Source organism: Primulina huaijiensis, chromosome 9 (genome assembly GCF_012295235.1).
Source record: "Primulina huaijiensis isolate GDHJ02 chromosome 9, ASM1229523v2, whole genome shotgun sequence".
Lineage (NCBI taxonomy): Eukaryota > Viridiplantae > Streptophyta > Magnoliopsida > Lamiales > Gesneriaceae > Primulina > Primulina huaijiensis.
In genome coordinates, this window is record NC_133314.1 from 2,057,915 (window position 1) to 2,085,654 (window position 27,740).

General features: G+C 35.9%; 4 protein-coding genes across 6 annotated transcripts; 2 read left to right on the top strand and 2 right to left on the bottom strand.

Annotated features, from left to right (window-relative positions):
* The first annotated feature begins 213 nt into the window (after positions 1–213).
* On the top strand, positions 214–2,712 carry LOC140985436 (B-box zinc finger protein 19-like). 2 transcript variants are annotated; one of them, XM_073453303.1, is made up of 7 exons: positions 214–349; positions 462–627; positions 1,267–1,363; positions 1,453–1,568; positions 1,892–2,092; positions 2,217–2,304; positions 2,452–2,712. In XM_073453303.1, the coding sequence occupies exons 2-7, from the start codon at positions 535–537 to the stop codon at positions 2,454–2,456; spliced, it is 600 nt and encodes a 199-aa protein (XP_073309404.1). In that variant the 5' UTR covers positions 214–349; positions 462–534; the 3' UTR covers positions 2,457–2,712. The 2 variants fall into 2 exon arrangements, with proteins under 2 accessions (XP_073309404.1, XP_073309405.1); XM_073453304.1 differs by having other exon boundaries at positions 216–322.
* Positions 2,713–3,767: 1,055 nt separating this feature from the next.
* On the bottom strand, positions 3,768–6,621 carry LOC140985272 (fructose-bisphosphate aldolase 1, chloroplastic). Of its 2 annotated transcripts, none has more exons than XM_073453068.1 (6): positions 6,451–6,621; positions 5,862–6,131; positions 5,506–5,615; positions 5,329–5,419; positions 4,589–4,858; positions 3,768–4,326 (listed from the first exon to the last, which is right to left on the bottom strand). In XM_073453068.1, the coding sequence occupies exons 2-6, from the start codon at positions 6,093–6,095 to the stop codon at positions 4,048–4,050; spliced, it is 984 nt and encodes a 327-aa protein (XP_073309169.1). In that variant the 5' UTR covers positions 6,096–6,131; positions 6,451–6,621; the 3' UTR covers positions 3,768–4,047. The 2 variants fall into 2 exon arrangements, with proteins under 2 accessions (XP_073309169.1, XP_073309168.1); XM_073453067.1 differs by having other exon boundaries at positions 6,409–6,620.
* A 1,658-nt stretch (positions 6,622–8,279) lies between these two features.
* Positions 8,280–17,943, top strand: LOC140984359 (zinc finger CCCH domain-containing protein 19-like). Its single transcript, XM_073451717.1, has 10 exons — positions 8,280–9,927; positions 10,068–10,147; positions 11,250–11,434; positions 12,042–12,969; positions 13,183–13,310; positions 13,794–13,853; positions 13,954–14,004; positions 14,586–14,656; positions 15,179–15,333; positions 15,427–17,943. The coding sequence occupies exons 1-10, from the start codon at positions 8,369–8,371 to the stop codon at positions 17,772–17,774; spliced, it is 5,565 nt and encodes a 1,854-aa protein (XP_073307818.1). The 5' UTR covers positions 8,280–8,368; the 3' UTR covers positions 17,775–17,943.
* A 3,287-nt stretch (positions 17,944–21,230) lies between these two features.
* Positions 21,231–22,706, bottom strand: LOC140985285 (GATA transcription factor 7-like). Its single transcript, XM_073453090.1, has 2 exons — positions 22,219–22,706; positions 21,231–22,127 (listed from the first exon to the last, which is right to left on the bottom strand). The coding sequence occupies exons 1-2, from the start codon at positions 22,522–22,524 to the stop codon at positions 21,453–21,455; spliced, it is 981 nt and encodes a 326-aa protein (XP_073309191.1). The 5' UTR covers positions 22,525–22,706; the 3' UTR covers positions 21,231–21,452.
* Positions 22,707–27,740: the final 5,034 nt, after the last annotated feature.

Below are 27,740 nucleotides of genomic sequence, written 5' to 3' on the forward strand. Positions count from 1 at the left end.
AACGGAAGCCCGGAACCGTTTCGAACCGGTAGTAGATTGGATTGATTCCAAAGTTATTATGGATCCGTTACCAGAACCGGTGATCCTTTAACCACGTCTGGCAAGACCACTAGATTTAAAAAAAACCTAAAAAAAAAAACTAGTAGGGGCCAGGGGCAGTTTAGGAACACTGCTCCAAAATTCACACGCATCGAGTCACGCAATCAGGTTACTGTGCACCAGCATGCTAGCATATAATAGCCCCCGACTCCGTTTTCATTCGATCTCCGACGCACCCCACAGCCGTGCGTCGCCCGCCGCATCTTGTAAAAGCACCGACGGAGTAACTCTGCTTACGTATCTATTTCTCGTAAGTATTTTTCTTCGTGCACAATCAATTCTACTGCGTGTTTTTTTTTGCTTGTATCTTTGATTAATGGCTTTGCGTATCTATATACTCTCTGTATGCATTTTATGTGTAGCGAAGTGCTGTAAAATGAAAGACTGTTGAAAAGTTTTTAAAGCAATAGGGAAGAAGAGGTGTGTGTATTGGAAATGAGAACACTGTGCGACGTGTGTGAGAGTGCGGCGGCGATTCTATTCTGTTCGGCGGATGAGGCGGCACTTTGCCGTTCTTGTGACGATAAGGTATTGCGCCTGTTCTATTTATTTCGCCGGTGAACTGTTTTTTGTTGTTTTTTTGATTTGAAGATCGAAAATTGGGAGATTTGCAGCTGTTTCTGAAATACTTTCGTGATGCTTCTAAAATTTGAATATTTAGAACTCTGTTGAGACTGAAATTTTATAATATTATGTTTTTATCTTTGGTGAGATTATGATACTTCTTTATGAAATTGCTTGATACGTGTTTGTGTATCATTCTATCTTAAAATCTTGTTTTGATTCATGAAATGTTAAACGCTATACAGCATGCTTTTGTTTCATTGCAAATTTTGAGTTATTTGCTCATTTCTAATTTTAATATTGGACGATGGTATTGGGTTCTTAAGCTACTTCTCATGATGGCCTTGGCTCTAGAGTGGAATAAAGTGCTTGTTTAAGCTTAGGCTCTCGATGGTCAAATCTACTCGTGGCAAAAGATCGTCAGTGACAATATGGGGAGAAGATTGCATTTTGTTCTTTCTTGTGTTTCTTGATCTATGTTAGTTCATATTATGAATTTGCTCATTGGATCTACTGTCTAAGTACTTTCCAGTGTTAATAAAAAGTAAAACTTAATTGAAGATAAAAATGGCCCGAATCTATTGTCCTAACGTTGTGTGGCAGGTCCATATGTGTAACAAGCTTGCGAGTAGACATGTACGAGTTGGTCTTGCTGAGCCCAGTGAAGTCCCACGTTGTGACATATGTGAAAATGCACCTGGTATGCCGGTTCATATCTTTCTCTTTCGTCTTCATTTTTTATAGGTGGCACCCTGTTTTGAAGAGTACTGCCTGAGCCTCTGTGTGTAGCTTTTTTCTATTGTGAGGTCGATGGAAGTTCCCTTTGTCTGCAATGCGATATGATAGTCCATGTCGGTGGTAAAAGAACCCACGAAAGATATCTCCTACTGAGACAGAGAGCTGAGGTTTGTGGCTGTGGTTGAGGACACTGAGTAAAATGCATCTGGCCCCTCTATGATATTCAAAATAGCAAAAACTCTGGAAAAAAAGCGTATAAGTTCTGATTTTAATATGTTTCAGAAAATCTTCTGTGCTTCAATGATATTTCTGTTTCTGCATTTTTTTGCGTCTCTTGCCCTCTCGACAACTCGAGCTTAGGGGTTTTTTTAAAGCTAATTTAGAATATCACATGGGGTCAAATGCAATTCACCTAGAGGATTTTTTTCTCATTTTTGTGGCAGTCGAACATGAGTAATGACATTTGCTTCTACGGCTATGCTCTTTGCAGTTTCCGGGGGATAAGCCAGAAAGTTTAGACGAGCTGGGATCGGTTAGAGTAAATTCTGTTCAAGCTAAGAAAGAGACTGCCCATGTTTCTCCTAATCCTATGATGGTTGACAACATTGATTGTAATGGAAAAATGGAGAACAAATTTATTGATCTCAATGCCTGGCCTCAAAGGGTGCACGGAAGAGCTTCAACTAACCAGGTTTTGATTTTTAACCAGAACTTTTATTGTTTCTCAGAAACTATAATTCAAGCAGCATGGTTTAATGACTTTAAAGTGTAGTGAATTAATATTAAATTATCTTCTTTTTCGATTTATTTCTCAGGAACAAGTGAATAATTTGTTTAACAATCACCATGAACGTGAAAATATTGTAGATGGAGAATTCAATAGGGAGCCCGAGAATAATGAAGGTATACTGAATGCACGTCAATATATATCAGCCATACTGTGATGCTTTGTAACTTTTGCGAGATTGGTCATTCGAGTTCTTGTTGTGAAAAAATATCGACTATCGAAACAAGATCTGCATGTCTAATGTAAACTGCATCTGTGTACAGTTTGACGCACTCTGCTTAAGGAGGAATCAGCATCAGAATCAAAACAATGGTCCACATGTCCATTTTTCATGGTTAAACACGTTGAAAACTGCAGTTAGCTACATACACTGGGAAACAATGTGACGTGCATTTTCTGCAACTCCTAGCATTCTGCAGTTACTAGTGAAGAAGTTTGTGCCATATTTATCTGCTGTAACTTATAAGACATCAGAAACATTACAGATACCAATAAAGCTTCTCAGATAAATTCTCTCATTTTTTTACAGTTGCTCTCTTTTGATTTTATATTTGGGCTTTTCTATGACAAATTGCTGGATATTGATTTACTGTTTAAAGATGTGGAAAAGTCTTTAGTGTTATTTTAAACACACTGAGTTCGGTCCTACTTTTAGGCCAATTGTCATACACTAAGCCACATATGATTTTACATATGGACCCAAGGTTCTAAAATTCGCTAGACACTGGTTTGGCGTCTAGGTCGTCTAGGCGGGGACTAGGCGCCGTTAATCGGATTCTACGGTACCAAGGACTTTCACACTCACCTGAAACAAGGCGATTGATATAACGATAAAACCAGAAGAAGTTGTTTAATAAAATGGTACCAGAATCAGTGATGAAAATTCTTCAAATATGTTTCATGTACTTGAGGTAGCAAAGGCAAATATATCAAGAAATGCAAGAAACCGAAAGAAAAAAGAGGTAGAAGAAAGAGATCGCTGCTCCACAAGACGGGAGATGTAAATATTTCCCATCAGGCTTCTCGATTTCTGTGGTGCTGTGTTAGATTTAGGACAGTCTCTTTTCAACTTTTAATTTTTTAATTGGGCTTTAAAATATTAAAATCCCAAACAATTTTTTTCAAAACAAATCAGGCCTATTTAAGGGTGTCCAAACCTACCCAGGCCAGCCTAGGCACCTGGGCGCGCCTAGGCTGGCCGCCTAGCACCTTATCGGTGCGGTAGGTCGCCGCCTAGCGCTTAGGCGGGCGCCTAGGACGCATTTTAGAACATTGTATGGGCCTATGCAACAACATGAAAAATCAGATGTGGTATCAATTGTGTATCGAATAAATATTTGAACAATCAACTCAACTATTGGCCCTAATGGCCAATATTGATATTGGATCCCAAATGAAAAATAATATCGTAAATAAATACAATATTGCATCCCAAAGTATTTCAATTCTTAAAAACTATTAACACATTTTATCGATTGATTCCCATTCTGATTCTCATTCATACCTAAAAGTGAACTGATATCAAGAATCTGAACGATACAAGTGCATAAATTGATTCGTTTGAATGATAGAATTCTGAAATTAAATTTCTCATTATCGATTAAGATGCAAAAGTTCCAACCGATAACTGAACATGTTGTATGCTTTCCATCACTTTGAAAGGATACCAATTCTTCAAAGTACAAATACTCACACACTTTCAAAAATACTCAGACCACAGTTTTGACCCAAAAAAAAAAATCGCCATCCTTTTAATCCAGGAAGCTAACTAGTTCTCAAGAGCATAATTTTATAATAAACTAAACAAAAAAATTTTCCCCATTAATATATAGACCATTTTCTTTGACAGTGCAGTATGCTTAGTACCTATACCCCTTAACAAACATTCCTTGCTTGGCTTCCTCCGATTCACCCTCACCGGTGTATTTTCCGAGCTGAGCCAAAGAGTTAGCCTTGGCTCTCACGAGCAGAGCATCCTGAGCTGCCTTCACATTCTCTGGGAGTCCTCCCCATGTCTTGAGGCATGTGTTTTGGAGGGCCCAGGCATAAGAGAACGATACATGCCATGGGTTCGGAGCTTGGTTCATTGCATTCAAGTTCAAGGTTGCTTCTACCTCAGATTGCCCGCCTGACAAAAACTGCCCAAGATATCAAGACAAAAAAACACATTAGCTTGATACTCTCAAAGACCATATCTTTAAGTTGATGCAATCTAGTTAAAACCCTTACAACAGTGTAGAATTGAGTGTCTGTCATTAAACAGTGTCTAGCTATTTTAGTGACACCAAACTCAAATCTTTAAAAAAGAAGGGTCGTTGAAGGACAACCAAATGGAAAGGGAATCAATGCATTATACCATGTAAAACATATACAATAATTGATATGAGCTTGAATACTTGCCATGATTCCAGGGACGGAAGGGGGGATTCTCTTGCGGAGGAGCTTAAGAGTGTAGTCTGCAACTTTCTCAGGTGTGGCCTTGACTTTGCATTCAGCACCAGGAGTCACCATGCTTGGTTTAAGGAGGATTCCCTCAAACAAAACATTGTTCTCTGCTAAGTAGAAAAACACCTCTGCCCAAACTTTAAGTGCAACCTCAAAAGTCCTCTCAATTCCATGTTCTCCATCTAGCAAGATTTCTGGCTCCACTATTGGGACCAATCCCGAGTCCTAACAAGTTCAACCATCGAAATTAAATAAGCATCGATTTTCATCACAAAATTTTCGTGTAAAATATTATAGCTCTAGAATTATCTCAAAGCCGCAGCTCTTCCCATGTGCAAAGTGCCATTTTCCGGTTTGTGTTTCTGATAACAGCTTCGACGAGTTTGTCTCGATTTTCATGCTAATTAAATTATTCTTTACACTGTTATGATCGTTGTTTGATGGTAATAGATAGCCTTAAATGTTTAGTGGCCACTAACTGAGGTAAGTAATTTTGATTGGTGGATCAGACACTGACGGTTTATGTATTGATAAAAGTCTGCAGATGCGGCCTAACACAGGACAAGACATGTGATCCGTCCACAACAAACATGGTGAGATATAAGCTACTTTCCATGAATTTTAGTTTTAAGATCCACTACGTGTTAGAGATTACTTCTCTGATTCAAGATGAACCAAACCATACAATATGATACCTGAGAAATAGCAGCATAACGTGCCAGGCCCCAGGCAGCCTCCTTCACAGCCAAGGCAGATGGACCATTGGGAATGCTCACAACAGTACGCCTGATTCAAGAAACAGCGAAAATGATACGTTTTACATCATAAACACAAAAGGGATTCATACGAATTCATGTGATACTCGTACTCACCATTTGGCAAAACGAGCGCCCTGCTGATAGTAAGCAGCAGTGCGTGAAGCAAGGTCATCAAGACCTTGGCACCATGACTCGTCATTTGAACCAGCTAGCGGTACCAAACCCTGCCTCATTCCAATCCATTTTCTCATCAACTTTCAAGAATCACTTATACTAACATCCATAAACTATATATTACACCGTATAAGATCTAATTTTTGTTTAGAATTAAACTACCAACCAGGAACAGGTATAATTTTACATGCCTTAAGATTGTTAGTCATCAAAACTTCATAGCTTCGCGTGTTTTAGCTATTATCAAGATTCAAGAATTGATTAATTCGCATGGATTCACGAGTTTTATTAGTTACCTTGTCGACTTTGATCCCAGGGACAATTTTCTGCTCGACAAGAACGTCGACCATTTTCTTGCCCTCGACTGTGGATTGGTACAGAGTCTCCTCGAAGAGGATGGCACCGGAGACGTATTGGCCTAGGCCAGGGGCGGAGACAAGGAGGGTGCGGTAGGCTTGGCGGTTAGCCTCGGTGTTCTGGAGCCCGATTGACGCCAAACACTTACCACATGTGGCATTTGACTCGTCCATGGCTAGGATTCCACGCACTGGTGATGCAATGGTTTTCTACACCAACATGGTTTTAGGACATTGTCAAATTTTCCATTAGTTAAAATCCATACCCATAAACAACATTACCACTGAGATATTGAGATTATATTTCATTTATCTAACTTGCATTGTATTGTTGGTTTTTCTTCACTTGAGAAGTTACATTAAATATAACTATTTGATACATGTTAATAATAGCATATTCATCGACATTCACTAGCATTTCCAAATACACCTTGTTCCAAGCCACGCTTTATCCCAAAGTTCCAAAAATTTGAAATTTAAAACGTACTGCGGTCTTGACAAGCTCATCAGCATAAGAAGCTCGAATTGCCAGAGGTGATGCGGCGGCGACTCTTGTATGGCACAACCGAACCGCCAAGGACGAAAACTGCCGGAGAAGAGGTTGGCCCTTAACAAATTCAGAATTGTCCAAGATTGGAGATGACTTGAGGAATGATGCAGAGGCGATTGCTCTGTGTATGAATGAGTGTTTTTTTGGTTAAGTTTTAGTGGGACTATTTTATTCTTATAAGAAGTTAAAGGCGAAAGTTTATTTAAAATCTTATCCCACTTTCACTCACTCTCTTTGCCACACACACATACTACTATGTAATGTGGGTGTAGTGCCAAAAGATGTCTGCTTTGAGCTCCTCATTAATGGACCAATCACTGGCCGCCACGTGGATGACATAATTTTTCTAGTTTATTTTATTTGCACAAGTGATTGAAATGATTTGAATAATTCTAGCCTTGAAAAAAAACAATAGATGGGGTAACTTGGGTTAAGAAAATCTAGTTCTTTTTACATATTTGATTTTGTTCTTTTGTGTTTTCCCTAATACCAATGTAGTTTTGGACAAGAGAATGAGTTGTCTTGCACTATTTGATGTGAGTTATAAAACGTTTCTTTTTTCACAACCTTGTTAATTGATTTCAAAAAATATCATATACGTGTAATACATCTTGTCTCAACTCATTAATTGAAACTCAATCTACTAATGTAATTTTCATTACGGAAGGATAAATATTCTTATCTGATAATCTATTTAATGTTGGAATAAGACCTGATATTAATGTGGATATTTTCATTTCCAGGATAGGGTCTGCTATGAAACAAGTAGTTTGTAAATTAAAATAGAAACTCGCACAATTTGCTTTAGATCTTGATAAAGCTATTCAAAAGCATCAATTGGTCAGTAAAGCGATGTCAGATATAATTAAATAACAAATACAAAATGTAAATTTTATTTGAGATGAGCGATTATCTATTATAAGTTTATGGTCACTCTCGTGAGAATTCGTGTTGATTTGATTATAAATTAAATATTTATGACAACATCTTCATGAAATAAGAATATTTATAATCTAATTGGACAAATTTATTAATATTATTTTGTTGAGTGGTTGGGGAGAGCTTTTACTTATTTAAAAGTGATCATTCTGCATATTATTTTGAAATTGGTGAGAAGTTAAAGTATGGAGTATTTGGAAATAGAAGTTTAAAGCTAATACAAACTAAAGTTTGAGTGTTTGGAGAATAATTGTTTCCAAACTTAATATTTAATTAAATGACAATCATATCCTTAAACTATATAAAATTCATATATTTTAATTATCTAAAATTTGATACTCACACTATCAATAATATGTTTATATAATTATTATTAAATTATGAATATTATATCAAAATTAATTTATTTTTTATAACATGAATGTTTGAAAAAATATATAAGATCAATAAAAATAAAAATATAAAAAATGTCAAAATTTGTATTAATACAAATGTAATATGATAAATATTTTAAAGATATAAATGTACACGTGTAATTTTAAACCTTAAACAAAAAAAATAAAAAAAATATTACACTTGGCTTCTGATTTTAGATAAAAATTGAAGTTGACATTCACAAACACTCGAAAACACTTTCATACAGCTAAAGTTTCATAAAACACTCGAAAACACTTTCATACAACTAAAGTTTCGTAGAAGTTATCTCAATCTCTACTTATATATTAGCTTGAATGATCAACTTTAATCAACACAAGTTGGGCCAATGAAAACATCAACCCTAGACTTCGTAGGCTCGTTTATATTGGGCCAACCAGTTGGAAGCCCGTTCCGCATAAAAAACAAAGAGCTTCTCAATGTTTAATATGATGATAGATTCCTACTTCTACAGTGTCTCCAGAAACCCCATCAAAGATTTCTCGCATAGGGTTCTGTGAGGGAAGGAGAGGGCTGGATTCCCATGGAGGACGATGAGAACGCTTTTCCGAACTTGCAAAAAGCCCCTGAATCGGATTTGGAAAGGGAAACTTTTGAAACCGGTGATGAAAAAATTGCTGAGGAATGCGAGTTTCTGCTGGAATCGGGTGAATGGAATGGAATGTTTTCGTCAGAGGCGGTGGCTGATAAAGTTGGAGGAAAGGCTGGTTTGGAGGATAATGCCGCTGCAGAGTCCCGGGTGGTGATGGCGGTTGTGCCGGTGGAAGAGTTGACGGAGGAAGGTGGCGGAGAAGTGATGATTTCTGATGTCGAGGACCGTCAACTGAAAAGAAAACCCGATGAAGGAACTGGGATATTGGATGATTCCAAGGTGGCATCGGCGGTGTCTGATGCAGGGAATTCGGTGTTGTTTTCTGAGCCGAAAGTAGATGCAAGAGAGGATGAATTTTCGGTGGAACCAAATCTTGGAATGGCAACAGAGGAAGAATTTATGACCATAGCTAATTCCGAGGTCGAGGCGGTGGTCCCTGACGCAGATGAAGCACCGGCATTTTCTGGGTCGCCCGAATACGTAAGAGGTGATGAATGTCTGGCAGCTAGTGAGGGAATGGAGTTTCTTAATGATAGAGCCGAGCTGGTGATGGAGAGTGTGATCAGCGAGGAAGAGAAGGTTGAAGAAGTGGGAGCTCAGGTTGATTTTGCTCACTGTGGGGATTTCGAAAATGATTTAGAGGTGGTGGTGGTGGGTGGCGAGGATCGCGAGGATAAGGTTGACTTTATGGAAAACTATTTAGAAGCTGGGATAGCTGAGAAATCCTCTTGCGTTAAAGAGGAAAAAGTCGACCTCTTTATAACTAAGGAGACACCCATCACTGATGTTAATGTAGAGTTGGAGCTAATAACTGAAGTGGACACAAATTTGGTTAATTTCCGTGAACATGAGGAGGTTCTTGAATCCAGTGGTACTGATCTGAGAGATAAGCTTGCGGGTAATGAAGAAGTATCTGCTGAGGAAAAATTAATGTCTGAAACGGAGATGGTGGAGGAAAAATGCATTTGTGAGGATAGTGTAAAGGATTTCAAGCTAATTGAGTCTGTCATTGCTGCAGAAAACAGGGACGTGGCAGTTGTGGATGAGGAGTTTCCTGCAGGAAATAGTGGAATGGAAATAGATGAGAGAGTGGAATCAGATGTGTTCTGCAACGACGTGTCCATGGAGGCTCAATTGGAGGGTGCTGAAGTGGAAACTTGGACAACAAGCTTGGCGGTGACTGATAAAATTCATAGCGATAACACAATAACAGTTGTGACTGATCCTGATCAGGAAATGGATGATTCACCTGCTGCTTTACAAGATAAGGAAGATGAAAAAATCATGGACGAGGAGGCAACTGAAATAGAGACTGAAACAGAAGTGGCTGAATCAAGGATAGCATCTGAAGGGAAGCGGAAGAGAGGGAAGTTTTTAAGGAGTTCATCAATTTCTAAGGTCACAACAAAAGCTTCGTCCAGGAAGAAGGTAGGGGAGGATGTTTGCTTCATTTGCTTTGATAGCGGGGAGCTGGTGCTATGTGGCCGTAGGTAAGTTTCTGAGATTTGGGATGTGATCTTTTCAAACTTAACTAGGAAAAAGATAGTGTGTGTTCTTTATTTTCAGAATATGCTCGGTTTCATATGTTTTCATGCTGCTAACCGATGAAGTTTCTTCCTTTAATTCCCAGAGGTTGCCCAAAGGCCTATCATCCATCTTGTGTTAATCGAGATGAGGCATTTTTCAGGGCTAAGGGTCGGTGGAACTGTGGTATGAATTTCTTCATATTGATACAAAACACATTCATAAGTTACTGTATCTGTTGATGGATGCTTTAGACCATTTCACCTGATTATTGCTTAAGAAGTCATGCTGTTAAATCGACATTAATGATGTTATTGATGTAAATGATTATGATTTTGATTATCACAAATAACGAGTTTCCATGTAAGCATGGGCTGTTAATTTTTCCATTTTAACATGTTCTCAAATGCTCAGAATGGACATACGTCTAATAACCAATTTTTTTAGTTTACATAATGGGAATTGGCGATGAATTCCAGATGAAATGGAGATATAATAATGAAGCAGTTTTTTGGCTTTAGATGTTCCACTACACAGATTGAATAAATACGAGAAGTTCGATTTTGATCCGGACTATCATGTGTTAAATTTGAGTCTTTGACTAAGAGTTATAATATTGATGGCTTTTCTTTTTTTCTCAACAGACACCAATCCCTGTATCCTGAAAGAGTAATATTTCTAGTTCTTTCATTTTTCTTTCTTTTTAGATCCGCACAAGTGAAATCTCTCTCTACGTTTCTTTTGTGTGCATCTCATATCAAATTTGCAATCACTCATACAACCGCGACACACAGCATATTCACGTAAACTATTCTAGATTACATGCAAATAATAACTCAAACTCTGTTTTATTTACTTGGATTGTTAGTGGTGGTAGTGTGGTGTTATTTTCACACTACTAGCTGGATGGTGTTTAATATGGCGGTTAAGAGCGGCCATGAGAGTGGAGATATGGTGATAACTATTTGAGAATTGTGGTTTGAATACATGAACAATTAGTAGATCATGCATTAAAGATATAAATCTAAGTTTTATGCCAATATCAAATATTTCTAATCCAGCTACATTTGATCTTAACAATAAGGAAATTTACTGCGTAAATTAAATACGTTAAAAAAACATGAGTTTCACAAAAACCAAATGCTAATCAGGTGAACAAGTAAATTAAGTACTTTAGGTGTGATGATGCTACATTTAATACTGTTCCTTAGCTGGTTCTAATGTCAATTATGTCAAATATTATTTTCCCCTCTTGTATAACTGCTTTATTTTTTTTACTTGTTCCAAGGTTGGCATATGTGTAGCATTTGTGAGAAGAATGCTGTTTTTATGTGTTACACATGTACGTTCTCCTTGTGCAAGAGATGCAGTAAAGATGTGATTATCTCATGTGTTCGAGGAAATAAAGGCTTTTGTGAGATCTGCAAGAGAACTGTGATGCTAATTGAAAATCATGAACAGGGAAAGACGGATGTATGTGCTTCTTTGTTCTCTCTTCACCCTTTCTTTTTCTTCTTATGGTTTTGTTTCAATGATGCATTGACTCACGATTGACATATTAGCCTTTATAAGTCACAAATTTCTAAGCCATTGGTTGTTCATCTTTGGTATTTATTTGCAGCCTATCTATACCGTTCAAAGTTCTGTTAAAGGTTTATCAAATCATACAAATTCTAAGCTAGGATTGAATTGGAAGTTCTGGACAAACTGCACATTTATTTGACACGTGTTTTTTTTCCTTTTGGCTTTGAATTTTACTTTGTAATATTTCTGAAGTTACTTAGCTTTCAGTTATATTTTTTTCCTGCTCGTTTGGCTAGAAACATTTGGTAATTTTATATCATAGTCATACATGCAAGTATGAGATGGGTTACACTTACGAGTGTGTGAAGAATATTTCTCTTTCTAGTCAAACAATTGTGAATGTGTGACTTTCACATGTGATGCCAATTTGGTATCTGGAAGATTTTCTTCTTTTGATTTTAAAAAATTAGTCATGTGATGGTGATGGCTTGCTTTGAACTTTGTAATATGTTGTTGGATTATATTCTTATCGCGTTGCTATGACCCTTCTTGACAGATTCAAAACCAAATAGATTTCGACGACAGGGGTGGATGGGAGTATCTTTTCAAGCATTACTATATCCAATTAAAATCTAAGCTGTCACTTTCATCAGTAGAAGTGGCAGAGGCTAAAAATCCGTGGAAAGGATCAAACGCGTTTTCTAGTCTAAGTAAACAAGGATCATCTGAAGCACAAGCTGACGAGAATGACGAGGGGTCTGGTTCAGACATTTCTATTGAGAACTTAAATGCAATAAAAGCTAAAAGAAGAAAGTTGGAGAAGAAACCAAAGTCGCTCACCAAAGAGAAGGAATTGGTGAGTGCAGGTGATGTTACTGGAGACAAAGTTCTTTCATCAGCTGGAAGCTCTGAGTGGGCTTCCAAGGAGCTACTTGAATTTGTTTCTCACATGAAAAATGGTGACATATCTAAACTCTCTCAGTTTGATGTGCAAGAGCTTTTGCTTGAGTATATTAAAAGAAACAAACTTCGTGATCCACGTCGGAAGAGTCAAATTGTATGTGATGCAAGACTTGAAATAATATTTGGGAAACCTCGAGTTGGGCATTTTGAAATGTTAAAACTTCTTGACTCTCATTTTCTTATCAGAGATGAGCAAAATGAAGATGTTCAAGAAAGTGCTATTTGCATTGAAAATAACCAGCTAGATGCTGATGGCAATGCTGACCACCTGACCAAGGGTGGGAAAGATGGGAGAAGAAAAATACGCAAAAAAGGCATTTGGGGGCCTCAGTCTAATCTTGATGATTATGCAGCAATTGACATTCACAACATTAGCTTGATATACCTGCATAGAAAGTTGATGGAGGATCTCCTTGAAGATGTTCAAACTTTTCATGATAAAGTAATAGGGGTGTTTGTGAGAATACGAATTTCTGGTAGTATTCAAAAGCAGGACATGTATAGACTGGTGCAAGTTGTTGGTAAGAAGTTTCTTTTGGTAATTGAAATAAGATCTTTTTTAAATTGTATAACCAATCTCAGAATGTGTTATCATTAAGTTGTCAAGGAGCTTTTTCCTTCTGTTTTGTCGTGATCACCCATGGAGACCTTCCTGCCCTTCCTCCACTGAACCACTTAATGATAGAAATAAAATAAAGAAATAAAAATTTGTTTTTCTTGGTATTTGTATGCAGGCACAAGCAAGGCAGAGGAGCCATATAAAATTGGCAAAAGGACTACTGACACTCTGGTTGAGATATTAAACCTAGACAAGATTGAAGTCATATCTGTTGATACAATCTCAAATCAAGAGTTCACTGAGGTGATTGGGTAGTGTCTTTCTTTTACAGGAAATTTCCTACATCAGCTGGATGCCAGGCAACATCCCCACCCCCCAAACCACCAAATCAATGAAATGAATATGGCATTTGTGGGAACTAAATATCAATCATGTAATACTTTAAGTTTGCAACCTGGAAATTTTTTTAAAGCACGGTTGATTCATCCCTACTCTCTGTTATGTCAATCAATATATGGCTTAGGAGACGAAGTTAGCTTTGTTTTTCTTGAATGGCTTGCTTTCGATGTCAATATTGCTTTTTGGGTCTACGCACTTCAAGATTTAACAAATTCTTGGTCGATACGTTGGAATGCACATCTTATATGCAGTGCCTAACTGCGAGATATTAGTAGGCTTTATATTAAATTAAGACACATTGGAAGATTACACGTATGTTTCAAAATGCCTGAAATTAAAGCAGTTTTTAGAACCGGTATTCATTATATTTTTATCCTACTTTTTCAGGAGGAATGCAAGCGTCTGCGCCAGAGTATCAAGTGTGGACTTATCAGTCGGCTGACTGTGGTAATTATACTCCTACATCTGGCTTTTGTTTTTTATTTTTTTTACAATTTTAGGCTAGCATAAGGACATTGTTTTAATTTGTAGAAATGTCTTTTTGTAGGGTGAGATTCTTGACAAGACAAAGGAAATCCAGGCGGTTAAAGTTAATGATGTATGTTTATTGTTCACTGCAATCATTCAAAATATATTCCACTTATTAAAGCTTGAATGAATGTTATGTGTTATTTTAAGCTTCTTTTTGGAATGAATAATGGTGGTGGGTGACCTACGATTGATCTTTGCTAGTTACTTGATATCATGTGGGCATTTCCATGCTCTAAGGAGTGTGGTTTGTTGGAAGTGAATCTAATTTATTTTAGAGAACATTGTTACCATTATATAGTTTCCAGACACCACCAGAACTTTGTAATATGTGTCGCCTAAGATTATATCCTATATTCAACTTAAGAAGTGGATAAACTTGCCTATGAGTAGTCAAACGAATATAAAGTTAGCAAAATTGGACAGAAAGAGCACAGTTTTGACCCCTCTACCATGAATGAGGCTGCTCAGTGGTGCTATTCCATCATGTCGGCCATATTTTGACACTTTGTAGATGTTTTATGCGTAAGATTTTGTTTTTCTCTAGGCTTGACCAATGTGACTGACGACTGTTAAAAAATGTGGCTAACGGACTCATTTTTATTTTGATTCATTGGAGTTTTCTTTGTCCTTTCCAATTGTTACATGCAGTGGCTCGAATCAGAAATTGTGCGGCTTAGTCATCTTCGTGATCGAGCAAGTGATTTAGGACATCAAAAGGAATATCCTGTTTTTTCTTTTTTGATTTGATCAACTATATTTGTTGCTAATTTTTTGTTACATGTAGACTGTAGAGTTAAATCACTGGCCTGCAGAATTGTTAAAATATTTCTTGTGGAGTTGTGGTGGAATTGACATATGCAACAAATATGTCCACATTGTGAATCACTTAACGAATAAAGTGTATCTGATCACACCATGCAATTTTTGTGTACCCCGCCCCCTTCATTTGTATACTAGATTGGTCTTTCTTTATTCTTGCCTTTTGTAACGTCTAAGATTTGTTGTACACTTGTACAAAATGTTACTTTTTTTTCTGCCGAATTGATCAATATATACAACATTAAAGTTCATCAAAATGTGTGGCATATGTTCTCTGATTCATGAAATCATTTTAAAAGAATCATTCTATCCCAGTATTTATGGTTATATATGTGGTTTGATCATTTACTCCTAAGCATGTGGATTTCATAACTACCTATGTCACTTGTGTAAATGAGATGCTACCCTTGACCGACTTTCACGCTCAAAGAGTGTGTGGAGAAGTTGCAGATTTTGAAGACCCCTGAAGACCGTGACCGCAGACTTAAGGAAATTCCAGAAATACATTCTGATCCAAGGATGGATCCAAGTTATGAATCTGACGACAGCAATCATGAAACTGAAGATAGTAGACAAGGTTTTCTTCATTATCATTTTGTTTACTTGGTAATGTCTATAGTATATAATATATCCGTGGTCTAATCCGCGTACAATTATTTGTTTTGTACAGATGATTTCTGGAGATCTAGAGGTTCTTCTGTTAGCACGAGAGTGAAAGACCGGATCTCTCCTGAAGGCGATGATCCTGTAAATGATTCTTGGGGTTCGCCAGTAAAAATTTCCCCCAAAAAATTGGAATTGAGTAGAAGTGTGTCTGGTGATGATTTTTCTGCCAATGCTCCCTGTGGTGGTGAGATGGTAAATGAAAATTGTCGTAATTCAGAAACCGACCGAGAGCCACAGAAAGCCAACAATTTAGAGAAGCTCAGTTCTGCTAATCCCATGTCTGCTGAATTGAGAAGAAGCGTGTGTGATAATGATTTTTCTGCCAATGCTCCCTGTGGTGGTGAGATGGTAAATGGAAATTGTCATAATTCAGAAGACCGAGAGCCACAGAAATCTGATAATTTAGAGAAGCTCGGTTCTGCTAATCCCATGTCTGCTGAATTAAGTAGAAGCGTGTCTGGCAATGATTTTTCTGCCAATGCTCCCGGTGGCGGTGAGATGGTAAATGAAAATTGTCGTAATTTAGAAACTGACGGAGAGCCACTGAAATCTAACAATTTAGAGAAGCTGAGTTCTGCTAATTCCATGTCTGCTGAATTGAGTAGAAGCGTGTCTGGTAATGATTTTTCTGCCAATGCTACCTGTGTTGGTGAGATGGTAAATGGAAATTGTATTAATTCAGAAACTGACGGAGAGCCACAGAAATCCAACAATTTAGAGAAGGTCAGTTCTGCTAATTCCAAGTCTGCTGATAGGACGATGAATGCTGCGTCTGAAGCTGATTCGCTTTCTGGTGTTGCATCATTAACATCTCAAGCATCTCTCCCAGCTGGGGTAGCAGAAATCAGTATCAAGGTTAACGACAGAAAAAAGATTTGGCATTATCAGGATCCTTCAGGAAAAGTTCAAGGACCTTTTTCTATGGCACGATTGCGAAAATGGAACAACGCTGGTTACTTCCCATCTGATTTAAGGATCTGGAGAACCACAGAGGAGCAAGATCACTCGATACTTATATCTAATGCTTTGGTTGGTAAATTTCAAGCAGAGTTGCCAGCTGTTGACCATATGATCCCCCCAGTTGACACCCTCCACACAACTTCCTTAAACCACGGCCAGGTGATACCCACTGTTGATCAAAATTCCAGATCTATTGCTAAATTTTCTACTGAAAAACGGACTGGGAATGCTGTTACAAACATTCCAATTCCTATGTCTGCACTGGGTAATGCAAGTTGGACCGAAGGAGAAGGTGATCTTCCCTCTGGAGCAATTCAATCCCCTGGTGTTAAGGGAATAGTTTCATCTCCTACTGCAATTTTACGAGATATGGAGCATCATTCCGCTGTTCACTGTAGCGCTAATTTTAACCCAACCCTGCCTATGCCTCAACAAGGAATACTGGTGGGCTCAGCAGATTCTCTGCATCTTCAGCCAACCATTTCAAGTGAACCACATGCTGTACAGATGAACCTACATCCTCCCATCATGGTCCAGTCAGTTCAGCAGGTTTCTAGTCAGAGTCCTCTAGCTGAAACTCAGGGTTGGAGTAGCACTGCACAGTCTGGGCAGCCCCAGGAATATGGTTGGACTGCACCAGTTCAGAATTCTGCTCCGAGTTTAGTTAACCAAAGCACTACCGCTGGGCCTCAATCTGAATTTTGGAGACCTAACCAGGGCAGTCAACCAAACATATACCCTCATGCTACACCAAATGCAAGTTGGGGAATTGCGCCGGCAGAGAACAATGCTCCCTCGGGGGTGAGACCTGAAATACTTAACACTGGCTGGGGCATGCAGCAGGCCAACCCGAACATGGGATTGGGGAATCCATCAGCCGGAAATACAAACACAAACAGGGGACATCCTGTGCAAGCGCCACCCAGAGGGAATGCAAATTCCAGTTGGGTTGCTCCCACTACAAATGCAGGAGCTAACACTCAGGGTCCCATGCCCGGAAATGTAAATTCGGGTTGGACTCCAACTCAAGGTTGGGGTGGTCCACCGGTTGAAAGGCCCGTTTCTGGGAACAGGTGGGGCCCATCTGGATCTCGGCCTCCTGTGGAAGTTTCAGCTCAAGGAACTTCAAACCAAGGATGGGGTGCACCACAAGGGAACCATGGTGCATGGGGTGGCGAACAAAATCACAATGAAGGGCAGTTTTCAGGCCAAATGAATGGTCAGGGTCGAGATTCTGTTTTTGGTGGTGGTAGTAGGCCTTGGAACAGGCAGCCAACGTTTGGTGGAGGACGGGGAGGTAATCAACACTTTAACAAGCGAGATGTCTTGTGTCCATACAATGCGTATGGGCGATGTAGGAAGGGAGCACATTGCGATTATCTTCACGTCTGACTTAAGCATCCAAAGCTTTATGGTACTTTTTATGATTTTTGTATAGTTTGTTTATTATAATTTATCTTTGCCATAGCCACCGTAGGCCTTTTGTTACTGGAAACATTTTGCAATTCATGACTGCTTTTTTTACATTCAATCATGCTCCACTGAACATGTCAGGTTTTTTTCCTTGCATGCTCTCGAAATCCCTTTGCTTGCATGGAGCACATACTTTTTACCATCAGAAATTATGTTCGATTAATCGAGCTTGCATGTGGGCAAGTGGAAATGTGGATTACAGTAACATGATAGTTCCACGGAAAGAAATTATGACAGTGCATGTCATTTTGCTAAACGTAAGGCCCCCTTTTCATTTTCATAAGATAAAACCAATAATTATTTTCTCTCGTTCCTTGCAAACATATTCTCTCTTCTTTTACATCTCCAGCTAGTTAAATAAGTCCTGTCTGGTTTGACACAACTTAAGATCTGCTTAGGTACATTAAAGCATTAGGAGTTCTATGTGAACGAGTTTCAAATACCATCGTGTCTCCAATAGTATTACTTCTCAAAATATGTGTAATGTGACTATTGAGATATGATATATTGATTTGGGTTCGACCCGTTGGACCAACTCAAGCCGCTTTAAGAAAGTGGGTTGAGTTAAGATTTTAGTAACCCATTTGAAGACGGGTCAAAACGGGTTAGCTCATTTGGGTTATGATTTAGTAGGGTTGGTTGGGTCGGTTGAGTTGGTCCGTCATTGATTTTTTAAAATATTAATATTAAAATTATATTAGTTATTAAACAAGTTTTTTTTTATTCGATTCAATTATCATTTGATTGAGTGAAATTTAGGAGTGTGTATTGTGTGTCTCTATATAAATATCATATTTAGTGTGAGATTTATGTGTGATGAAGTTAAGTAAGGTTTCGTTTCTAATATTTAGGAGTGTTGAAAAGCTTAAATTAAACTAGTAGATTATCGAGGAGTAAAATATAGCAAGTATCATATCTTGTTATTAGTGAGGAAAATTAAAGAAAACATTTGGAAAAAAGTTTAAATGGGAAAATTACATTTTTGTAATTTATATTTTTTTAAGTTCAGTTAACAATAAATTTGTATTTTTAATCCCGTAAATTGTATTTTTTTTTCATTTTTGGTATTGTTAAGATGAATTTTTTATTTTTAGTTATGTAACATGTATTTTTCATTTTTTGTCCTTTTCACCGGAAAACACGATGAACTCGGGTAAAAAAAGACCAATAATAATAATAATAAAAAACATATGAGTTACCGGACTAAAAAAATTCATCGTAACATGACCGAAATGGAAAATAAATGCAAGTTACAAGACTTAAAAAATGTAAATTCATTTTTTAACATATCAAAAATAAAATAAAAATATAAACTATAAGATAAAAAATGTAATTTTTTCATTTTAAATTTAAGAATCATCCCCTCATTAATGTATCATTTCGTAGCTCAAAAACATGCACAAATTTGTCTTTTTAGTAATTTGAGCAATATACAAATTCCACTTGAAAAGAATTAAAGTAGTTTATCTGAAGATGGAAATCAAAAATTATATTTTTTAAAATCTTTCTCCAAAAATTAGTCCGACGATGTGCTATTCCCGAGACACTAATTATGACACAGTGTTATCGTTAACTCCAATACACACAGCATCACAAATCTCTTTCGGCCATCTTTAGTCGTGTAACTTCAACTTTATTACAAATCCACACAACATAGATTTTAGACAGCATATTAAAGTAAAATTCTCCAACTCTTTTCACACACACACACACACACATATATATATATATAATTTTGTTATGTTGTTCATCAACAATATCCATATTTGTGCTCATCACTGATGTTAGTTTCATATATTAGATGTGATAAAGTGTATCAAAATTATATATCAAATACATGAATATAACATCACCTATAAACATATAAATAAACACGATTAATGAACATTATAAGGAAAGTATATATCGATTTTCACCTATTCAATTATTCCCATCCACTCCCACGTGCCACACCTCATTTCAACTTTGCGTGCCACCAATAATTGATATAATTTTTAATTGGAAGAGTAGGGACACTTGCATCTAGTTAATTCAATTTGCCACAAACAGTTGAACCCCCCACCCTACCCTACCCTACCCTACCCTATATCTTAAATGCCAACAATTTATTTTTATTGATGTGTATTTCAAATACATAAAAGTGACCATTATTCTAAAGTATTTACTTTATCCCATTGTTAAATTATTGAATCTTGAAATGTCATTCCATTCCATGGGAGAAATGGTTAGTTGTTCCGAGTCATCGCTCACTGAAAAAGAGTTAAAATGTATCGAATCGAAATATAATAAATAAATATCGTTATTATTTTTTTTTTATAAGAGTAGGTCTCTTGTGAGACGGTCTCACGAATCTTTATCTGTGAGACGGTCAAACCTACCGATATTTACAATAAAAAGTAATACTCTTAGAATAAAAAATAATACTTTTTCATAGATGACCCAAATAAGAGATCTGTCTCACAAAATACGACCCCTGAGATCGTCTCACATGAAATTTTTATCTTTTGACAATACCACGGACATACGAGAGGAGTAGGAAAGCTGCCAAACTTCTCCGATGTTTAAGTCAAATAAACAGATAAAATTGCATAGACATATGTTTGATATTTTAGATTTAACATGGAAATTTTACAAGTGGAGAAGACCACTCAATTCAAATCTCAACAATAGTGGGCTCCAATCCACCAGCTAATTGCAAGATGGGCCAACTGTCCTTTGTGTAAGTCTTTCAACAAAGGATTTTTCAAATTAAAAAAAAAAAAAAAAAAAAAAATAGAGTCAATATACCACACCATTAGTGGCATAGATTTTACGATCTAATAAATTTGACAAAAATCAATAATTAATTATTGATTACAATTGAAATTTATATTTATTTATTTTATATTTTGTAAATTAGAAATATAGATAATGATAGAGAATTATGATGATATTTTATAAATAATTTAGAAAATGATGATGTTGGAACACTAATTATATAAGTGGATTAATAATTTGCCAAAATATATCCTTAGGATAATTTTTATTAAATAAAAATTTGATTGTTTCACATTTTAATTTTATACGACTATCCCAGCCAACATGTCTTATGAAAATATTATTTTTTATATTAAAATATTATTTTTTACAATAAATATATATTAATATAGATATGTATATTAAAACATTTAAATGGTTATATTTTATATAGTAATTTGAATTCAAGTTCAATATTCAAAAATCAACATCACTTTTCTAATGTTTGATTTTTATTTTATTTTTTTTTTCTGAAATGAAAAATAGTGTAAGAAAATATTTGTTACCCATAACGATGAAATTTTTAAATTTAAGAAACTATTCAAATTCAAAAATTACAAGCTAATCCTAATAGTAAATAATTATCATCTTTTTTAAACGCTAATTATTTAATTATATTTAAAACTGCAAATAAATGAAATATATATATATATATGTAAAATTAAATAAAAACCTAAAATCATAAATCCCCCTAAATAATTCAATCCTAAGCCTACCTCTTCCTTCCACCACCAAAATTGCTCGTTTGGACAACGGTCGGTTTACCCGAAACCGGTTCAAAATTAGAACTAATCTACCAACTCAAGCATTCCCGGTCAACTCAAGTTCCACCGCCGCAAGCACCTCCCTTTTCCGCCGCATTTCCAAAACTTTCCGGTGACTGTTGGAGTGAATTTCCTGAGAGAAAGTCGGGCTACAAGCGGGCCTGTACTCTGGAAAAAGCCTGCCAGACTTGAACCGGACACCACAAGCATTGCACAGCGTTTTCGGGCCCAAAGGTCCGGCTCGCCACTGAGGGGTCTTCTGCACCAGGCAGTGTGTGCACCGACGGCCGGAAACGAAACCCCCGGCCGTTTCCTGTTTCATTTTCTTCTTCTTCACCGGCGGTTTTTCCACGGACGACAACAACTCCATGTCCTGAACCGGGTTCGTGAACACAAAAGGAGGCATGGTTGTTGAACCGGAAGAGCAGGACGATACCGAAGAAGACTCGTCGGAGCTAAGAGCCTGCGAGGCCAAAGACCAGGGCCGCCCGTTTTCCTTGGACCGTTTGCTCCTCGGCTTTCTAGACACCTTCGTCGGAAAACACGTGTTCCTGGTTTTCTGAACCGCTTTGCTCAGTTTCTCCACCCCGTTTGCCGCCCTGGCTGCTCCGGTTTTCGCCATGAAACTCTCGTCGGGGCATATCAGCGAGAGCCCAGTTGCAGAATCATCCACAAATTGCGACAACCACTCCAGGTTCTCCAAATCCTCAACCTGCAACAAACATAAGATATAAAAAAAATCATTTTTCCCTTCAATATATATACATATATCTATATATGCCTGGGGAAGCTTGAATGATTACCGGAACAGAGATTTCTCCAGCGGAGAAGCTATCAAATTCGTCAGCGCCAGAAAAAATGGTGGAAAAATCATTCGAATTCGTCTCCTGCGAGGCTTTCTCCTCATCATCTCCCATAAAAAAACATCCCTCCTGCAGCTCTTTCTCGGAGAAATCAAGGTTAAGTAGGTCTTCAACGGGGAAATCATCGGACGCAACGCTGCTGATAGCAGCCAAACCCCACACATCATCGACCTGCAGGGAACTGGTCTTCACACCCATTTGAGAGAAGAAACTCGACTTCAAAGCTCTTGCTTCAATGCACTCCATGCTCAAATGAGAAACCCAGAAACAAAAGAAACCAGCAAGCAAAACCAAAACAAGAAAAGATTCTTCCAGTGAAACGAAGAAAAAGGGAAAGAATATGAAGAATAACAGAGGGAAATGGTATTTAATTGTGCAATAAGTGAGTGAATTTAAGGTGAGGGTGTTACGCACAATGTATTCACGAGATTTTTAATTGGCTGGCTAGAAATGGACAGATGTTTGAGAATGTTTCTCCGAGATTGATTGACTGGTAAACGTACAATTGCCTTAACCGCGTTTCTTGTCTTAATTATCAATTACCAAGCTTTATTTCCACATTATTCTTTTCTTTTTTAAATATTATCGTTATATCCATCTTAAATATAAATATAACATTTTATATATAATATTATTCTCTATGTTCTTCTAGTAATATACAAATATTCAATAAATACATAACAAAAACTATTATGATATATGTGAGATCATTTTACAAAAAACTTACTTTAAATACGTAAGTTACTTTCATAAAAAAAATTAAAAGGAATTTCATCAAACATACGAATTACTTTATTTGTGATATTATTGGAGTAGGTTTCTTGTGAGACGGTCTCACGAATCTTTATATGTGAAACAAGTCAACTCTACCGATATTCACAATAAAAAGTAATACTCTTAGCATAAAAAGTAATATTTTTTCAAGGATGACCCGAATAAGAGATCTGTCTCACAAAATACGACCCGTAAGACCGTCTCACACAAGTTTTTGTCATTATAGGAAGAACACATAAAAAAAAATACGCTAAGAGACAGATTTGATTATGATGTGATATTCTTCCTTAATGGTGTAATAAAGATAATGAAAGCAAAAATATATAACAATGCCTTGAATTTTTCGGGTAATATAATTTTTATTATAAATTTATTGAGTAATTTTAAATAATAATATAAACAATGATGTAGTAAATTGATTCTTGGATTTAATTATGTAATGTATATGGAAACATATATAAAATGGAAAGTAAAATAATAATAAAAAAAGTACAATGAATGTGGTCTTGTGCTTGTAAGGATGCGATAATTTGGAGGTCTAATTTAAATAGCAAAACTTATGATTGATTGCAATAATGGATCTTTTTTGTTGGAAGATAATAATAACGTACGGGAATTTTATTTCTTTTAAAATTGTTTTTGATTGATAGCAAAAAAAAACAAAGTGTCTGCTTGGAAGGAATATTCAAAAATAAATTTTTTTTATTGATGAAATGATTTAATCTGAAAGCCAATAATCCAAAAATAATTTATAAAATTATTTGCTAAAGTTTTAATTTATTAAGTAGATGTTTTAAGAGATTTGAGCATTAATTTGCGCTTGAGATATACAATATATAATATAAATAATTGGATTTGTTTGTTTATTTGGTGTAGATAGAATAAACTTAATCGAGTTGTACGTTTAGTAAATTTAAAGAAACTAAAAAATAAGAATAATGTATTATTCACACTTCAAAACTATAATTAATATACCTCAAATCTTGTGAATTTTTTTAGCTTTCCCCTCGCTGATTATCTTATTTTGGACTCGAATTTGTATGTTTTTTAATAAAAATAATTTTGATACGATGGATTGAGGGATAATCGTTGAAGTAAAATAGTTCGGTTCTTGAAATATTAAACACTGAGAAATTAAATCGAGTTTGATTTTTAAATCAAGCAGAAAACACTTAGAATAAACTCTCGCAAAAACTGATTAAATATTTTGAAAATTATTTAAAAGATTGTGAGTTGAATGTATAAAAACGTTTTTGGTTGAAACATTTTATCAAACATTTGATATACAATATTTTGGGTATTTGAAGAACACATAAAATGTTTCAACAATGTATCTTAAAAACAGTATAAATAATTAAATGCAATAAATAAATAGACACAGATTTATTTATGGATATTCGGATATTAACAATTCCTACGTCACCTCTTAGTTTAACTAAGAAATATTCATTAAAGACTTTGATTTATTAAAAAAAATCATTTTGGTAAAAGAAATTGATATATTTTAAATAGAATTTTATTAGACATATATGAGTTGGTAAAATAACATAAATTAACAGTCTTAAAGAACATGTAGAACAATTAATTAGGGAATCCTAACATTATGGGATCCATCATCCCAAACCAAACTTCCAAACGAGCAGACTCCTTGAACTCTCAATTTACACCAAAATGTCACCTTAAACTTTTATCTTCTTCTTTGTTGAACTAAAAGCAAGAATCCCGGGTTCCACTTTAACATGTGTACCAACAGAAGCCTTGATCCTAGCAAAGTAAAACGACGACCGGCCGACATTCGTCATGGTTCTGGATACAGTGACACCCCTTTTCAGCTCAGGAATGGTAATAGAAGGCAGATTAAAGTCCGCCAGGAAGTTCGTCTTTTTCGAGTAATCTGTTTTGGTTCTGGTGAATAAGGTGATTGATGAGGCATTATAGCCCATGGCACATAGGAATGGAGTGTAATCATCCATGTCTGTGTCATATATTAGACCGGGATCAATGGCTTTGTTAGGATCGATATGATCACCACGCTAATCGAAGGGGCCAGCTTGTTTGTATGGAGATCCTTCTGCAACCGCTGGCTGGCCATATTCGCCAGTTGACAAGGGTATATACAATTTTGCATGTGCAGAAAAATGGCAAAAATCACATAAGTTGATTCAAGAATTATTAAAGAAATAACTAGGAAAAAAAAAGATTTGATATTTCATACAAAAAACTCAGTCTCACAAGTATATGTGACAATTTGACCATTAAATCATCATATGGCCTCCACATAACAATCAAAGTACGTAGTGATAAGATCAGTTCTTGCTTTAATTCTATTTCCTTTTCCTGTTGTGATGAGGGAAGATTTAATTGCATCAGGACTCCATTTAGGATGGATAGGCATCATAGGCTTAACAAGAGCCACCATTGGCATGGAAGTTCCCGATTCGAATTTGGAGTTAAACTGAGAAAGTTTGTTTTTCTGGGTGTCATCGTATGGTTGAGCTGCTTGAGCAGCAGACCACAAGCCGAGAATGTCAACCCGGTAGCAGCGATATCAGGCTGTTAAGCACAGACGGAGAGAGAACTTGGCCCTCTAGAAGAAAAGAGTGCAACATTAGGGGAAACATTTCAAGAATGCCCGACAGAAGCTCATGGTGAGAATTTTCTACAAAATGAGGCTCACCATGCTGCCTATATATCTCCCACATAAACATAAGTAACCAAGGAAATTCTCAATCTTCCACCTCGAATTATTACAGCATTGTCATACACGAAAATCGACATGATGGCCTATGTTAGAGCAACCAATTCTTATCCATAATCGTTTGAAGAACTGATGAATCCTACAACTTATATATGTACATTTATTTGACAGACTCCATGTTCAAAACCCACAATTTTTTTTTTACCAATCATATCTTAGGTATCATGGAGAAAAAAATTAATGTTTATCAAGAAATGTTACGTGACAGCACACCCTGATTGATACTCCAATAATATCTCGATCTCGAACGAAACATACTTGTGAGTATTACTAAAACACTCATTATAATTCCACAACACAAGAACTCATTTGTCAAGAATATGAGAGATATTGAGAAATTAAATGTTTGATGTTGTTGGTCTGTCTAAGTTTGTCCATAAGTTCGAGACTCAACTATATCAAATAACAAATCAGATAGGTATCAACTTCTAATCGTGTTACAAGGTCAAAATCCACACGGACGACTAAGTCCATCATTATGTATATGTATGTATGTATGTATAGCATATGTAGTGAAAGTTAATGCTTGGAAACCAAAACAGATAGTGTTAGGACATCACCAAGAGTGGGTTGGCCATTGCTGACAAGTGAGAAGACTGCCTAACGTTAGCCACTTCATGTTTTTCATGGAATACTTGGAAATGGGATTTCAGTTGGAGTGGAGATGGTGACGTCATTCTCACTAAGTGCATTAGTCACTTTCTTCTTTACTTTTTTTGGGGGATATTTAATGCCTTGTGAAAGACAAGTCGATCGACTTCCACTGTTTCTTCTAAAGTGAAGAATAGCCAAGTGTTACTTTCCATGAAGATCTAGTGATATTTTTTTTTAGTTGGATTTTTGTTGCTTTGTTTATGTTATTTTAATATATTATTAATTATTTAAATGTTAACTTAATCGATGAATAATCTTGCTCAATATATAGAAAATTAAATGACTATTTTAAAAATCTTTTCTTGATAAAGTTTTATTATTATATTAATTCCACAATATACAAAAATGGTTTGAAAAAATATATATAGTAAATAAAAATTATAATAAAATAATTAAAGAAATTTTTAAAAGTAATAATGAATTGTTGAAGAGTGGAAACAAATATTTTTGAAATCCCAATATTTTAAAGGCCTGTTAAGTAATAGGAAATGATTTGGATTTTGGACTGTATATAAGAATGTAAGAAGAAGATTTATTTACTCAGGAAAAGTATAGATAAATCGATGTTAGTTTGTAGTGAAAATGATCATTTTCATGCAATTATTATTTTCATAAAAATTCATATGAAATCATCTCACAGATCAATTTTGTTATAAATCTCCATCCGACTCTACTAATGAAAAAAATATTATTTTTAAATCTCAAAGTATTATTTTTTATTGTTGATATGAATCGAATCGACCCGTCTCAAACATATAAATACACGAAACTGTCTCACCGAAAACTCTACCCTTTTAAGTTTGTGTCAATAATTGTATTATGGGATTACTTGTTGGTGATAAAAGTGGAAAAAATGGTAGGTAGCATAGTCCTTTTGCATTATCATCATTTTTTAATTGGACAAAGTAATTACCCACTTTTACATTTACATCATAAAGTAGGTTTTATATACTTCACAAAAGAAATAAAAGGATCAATTCTGAGGAATTATACTAACTACAACAGTTTATTAGTGAGTATTGATTCATCATAATATGTATTTCGAGAAGTGAAGGAACGTTTTGATGTGTTTATATATATAGTCTATGGTTGAGGTGCTTGAAGTATCTAACTTTAGAATCATTGTATATTTTTTTGTGAATAAAATTTATATATCTTTTCAAATTACAAATTTTTTATAAATTTGAAATTTTATAAAATCGTATTATGTATAAAATAAAAAAATTATTACAAAAAACCATTGTCAAAGTTTTAAATCTCAATATAATATCTAGAT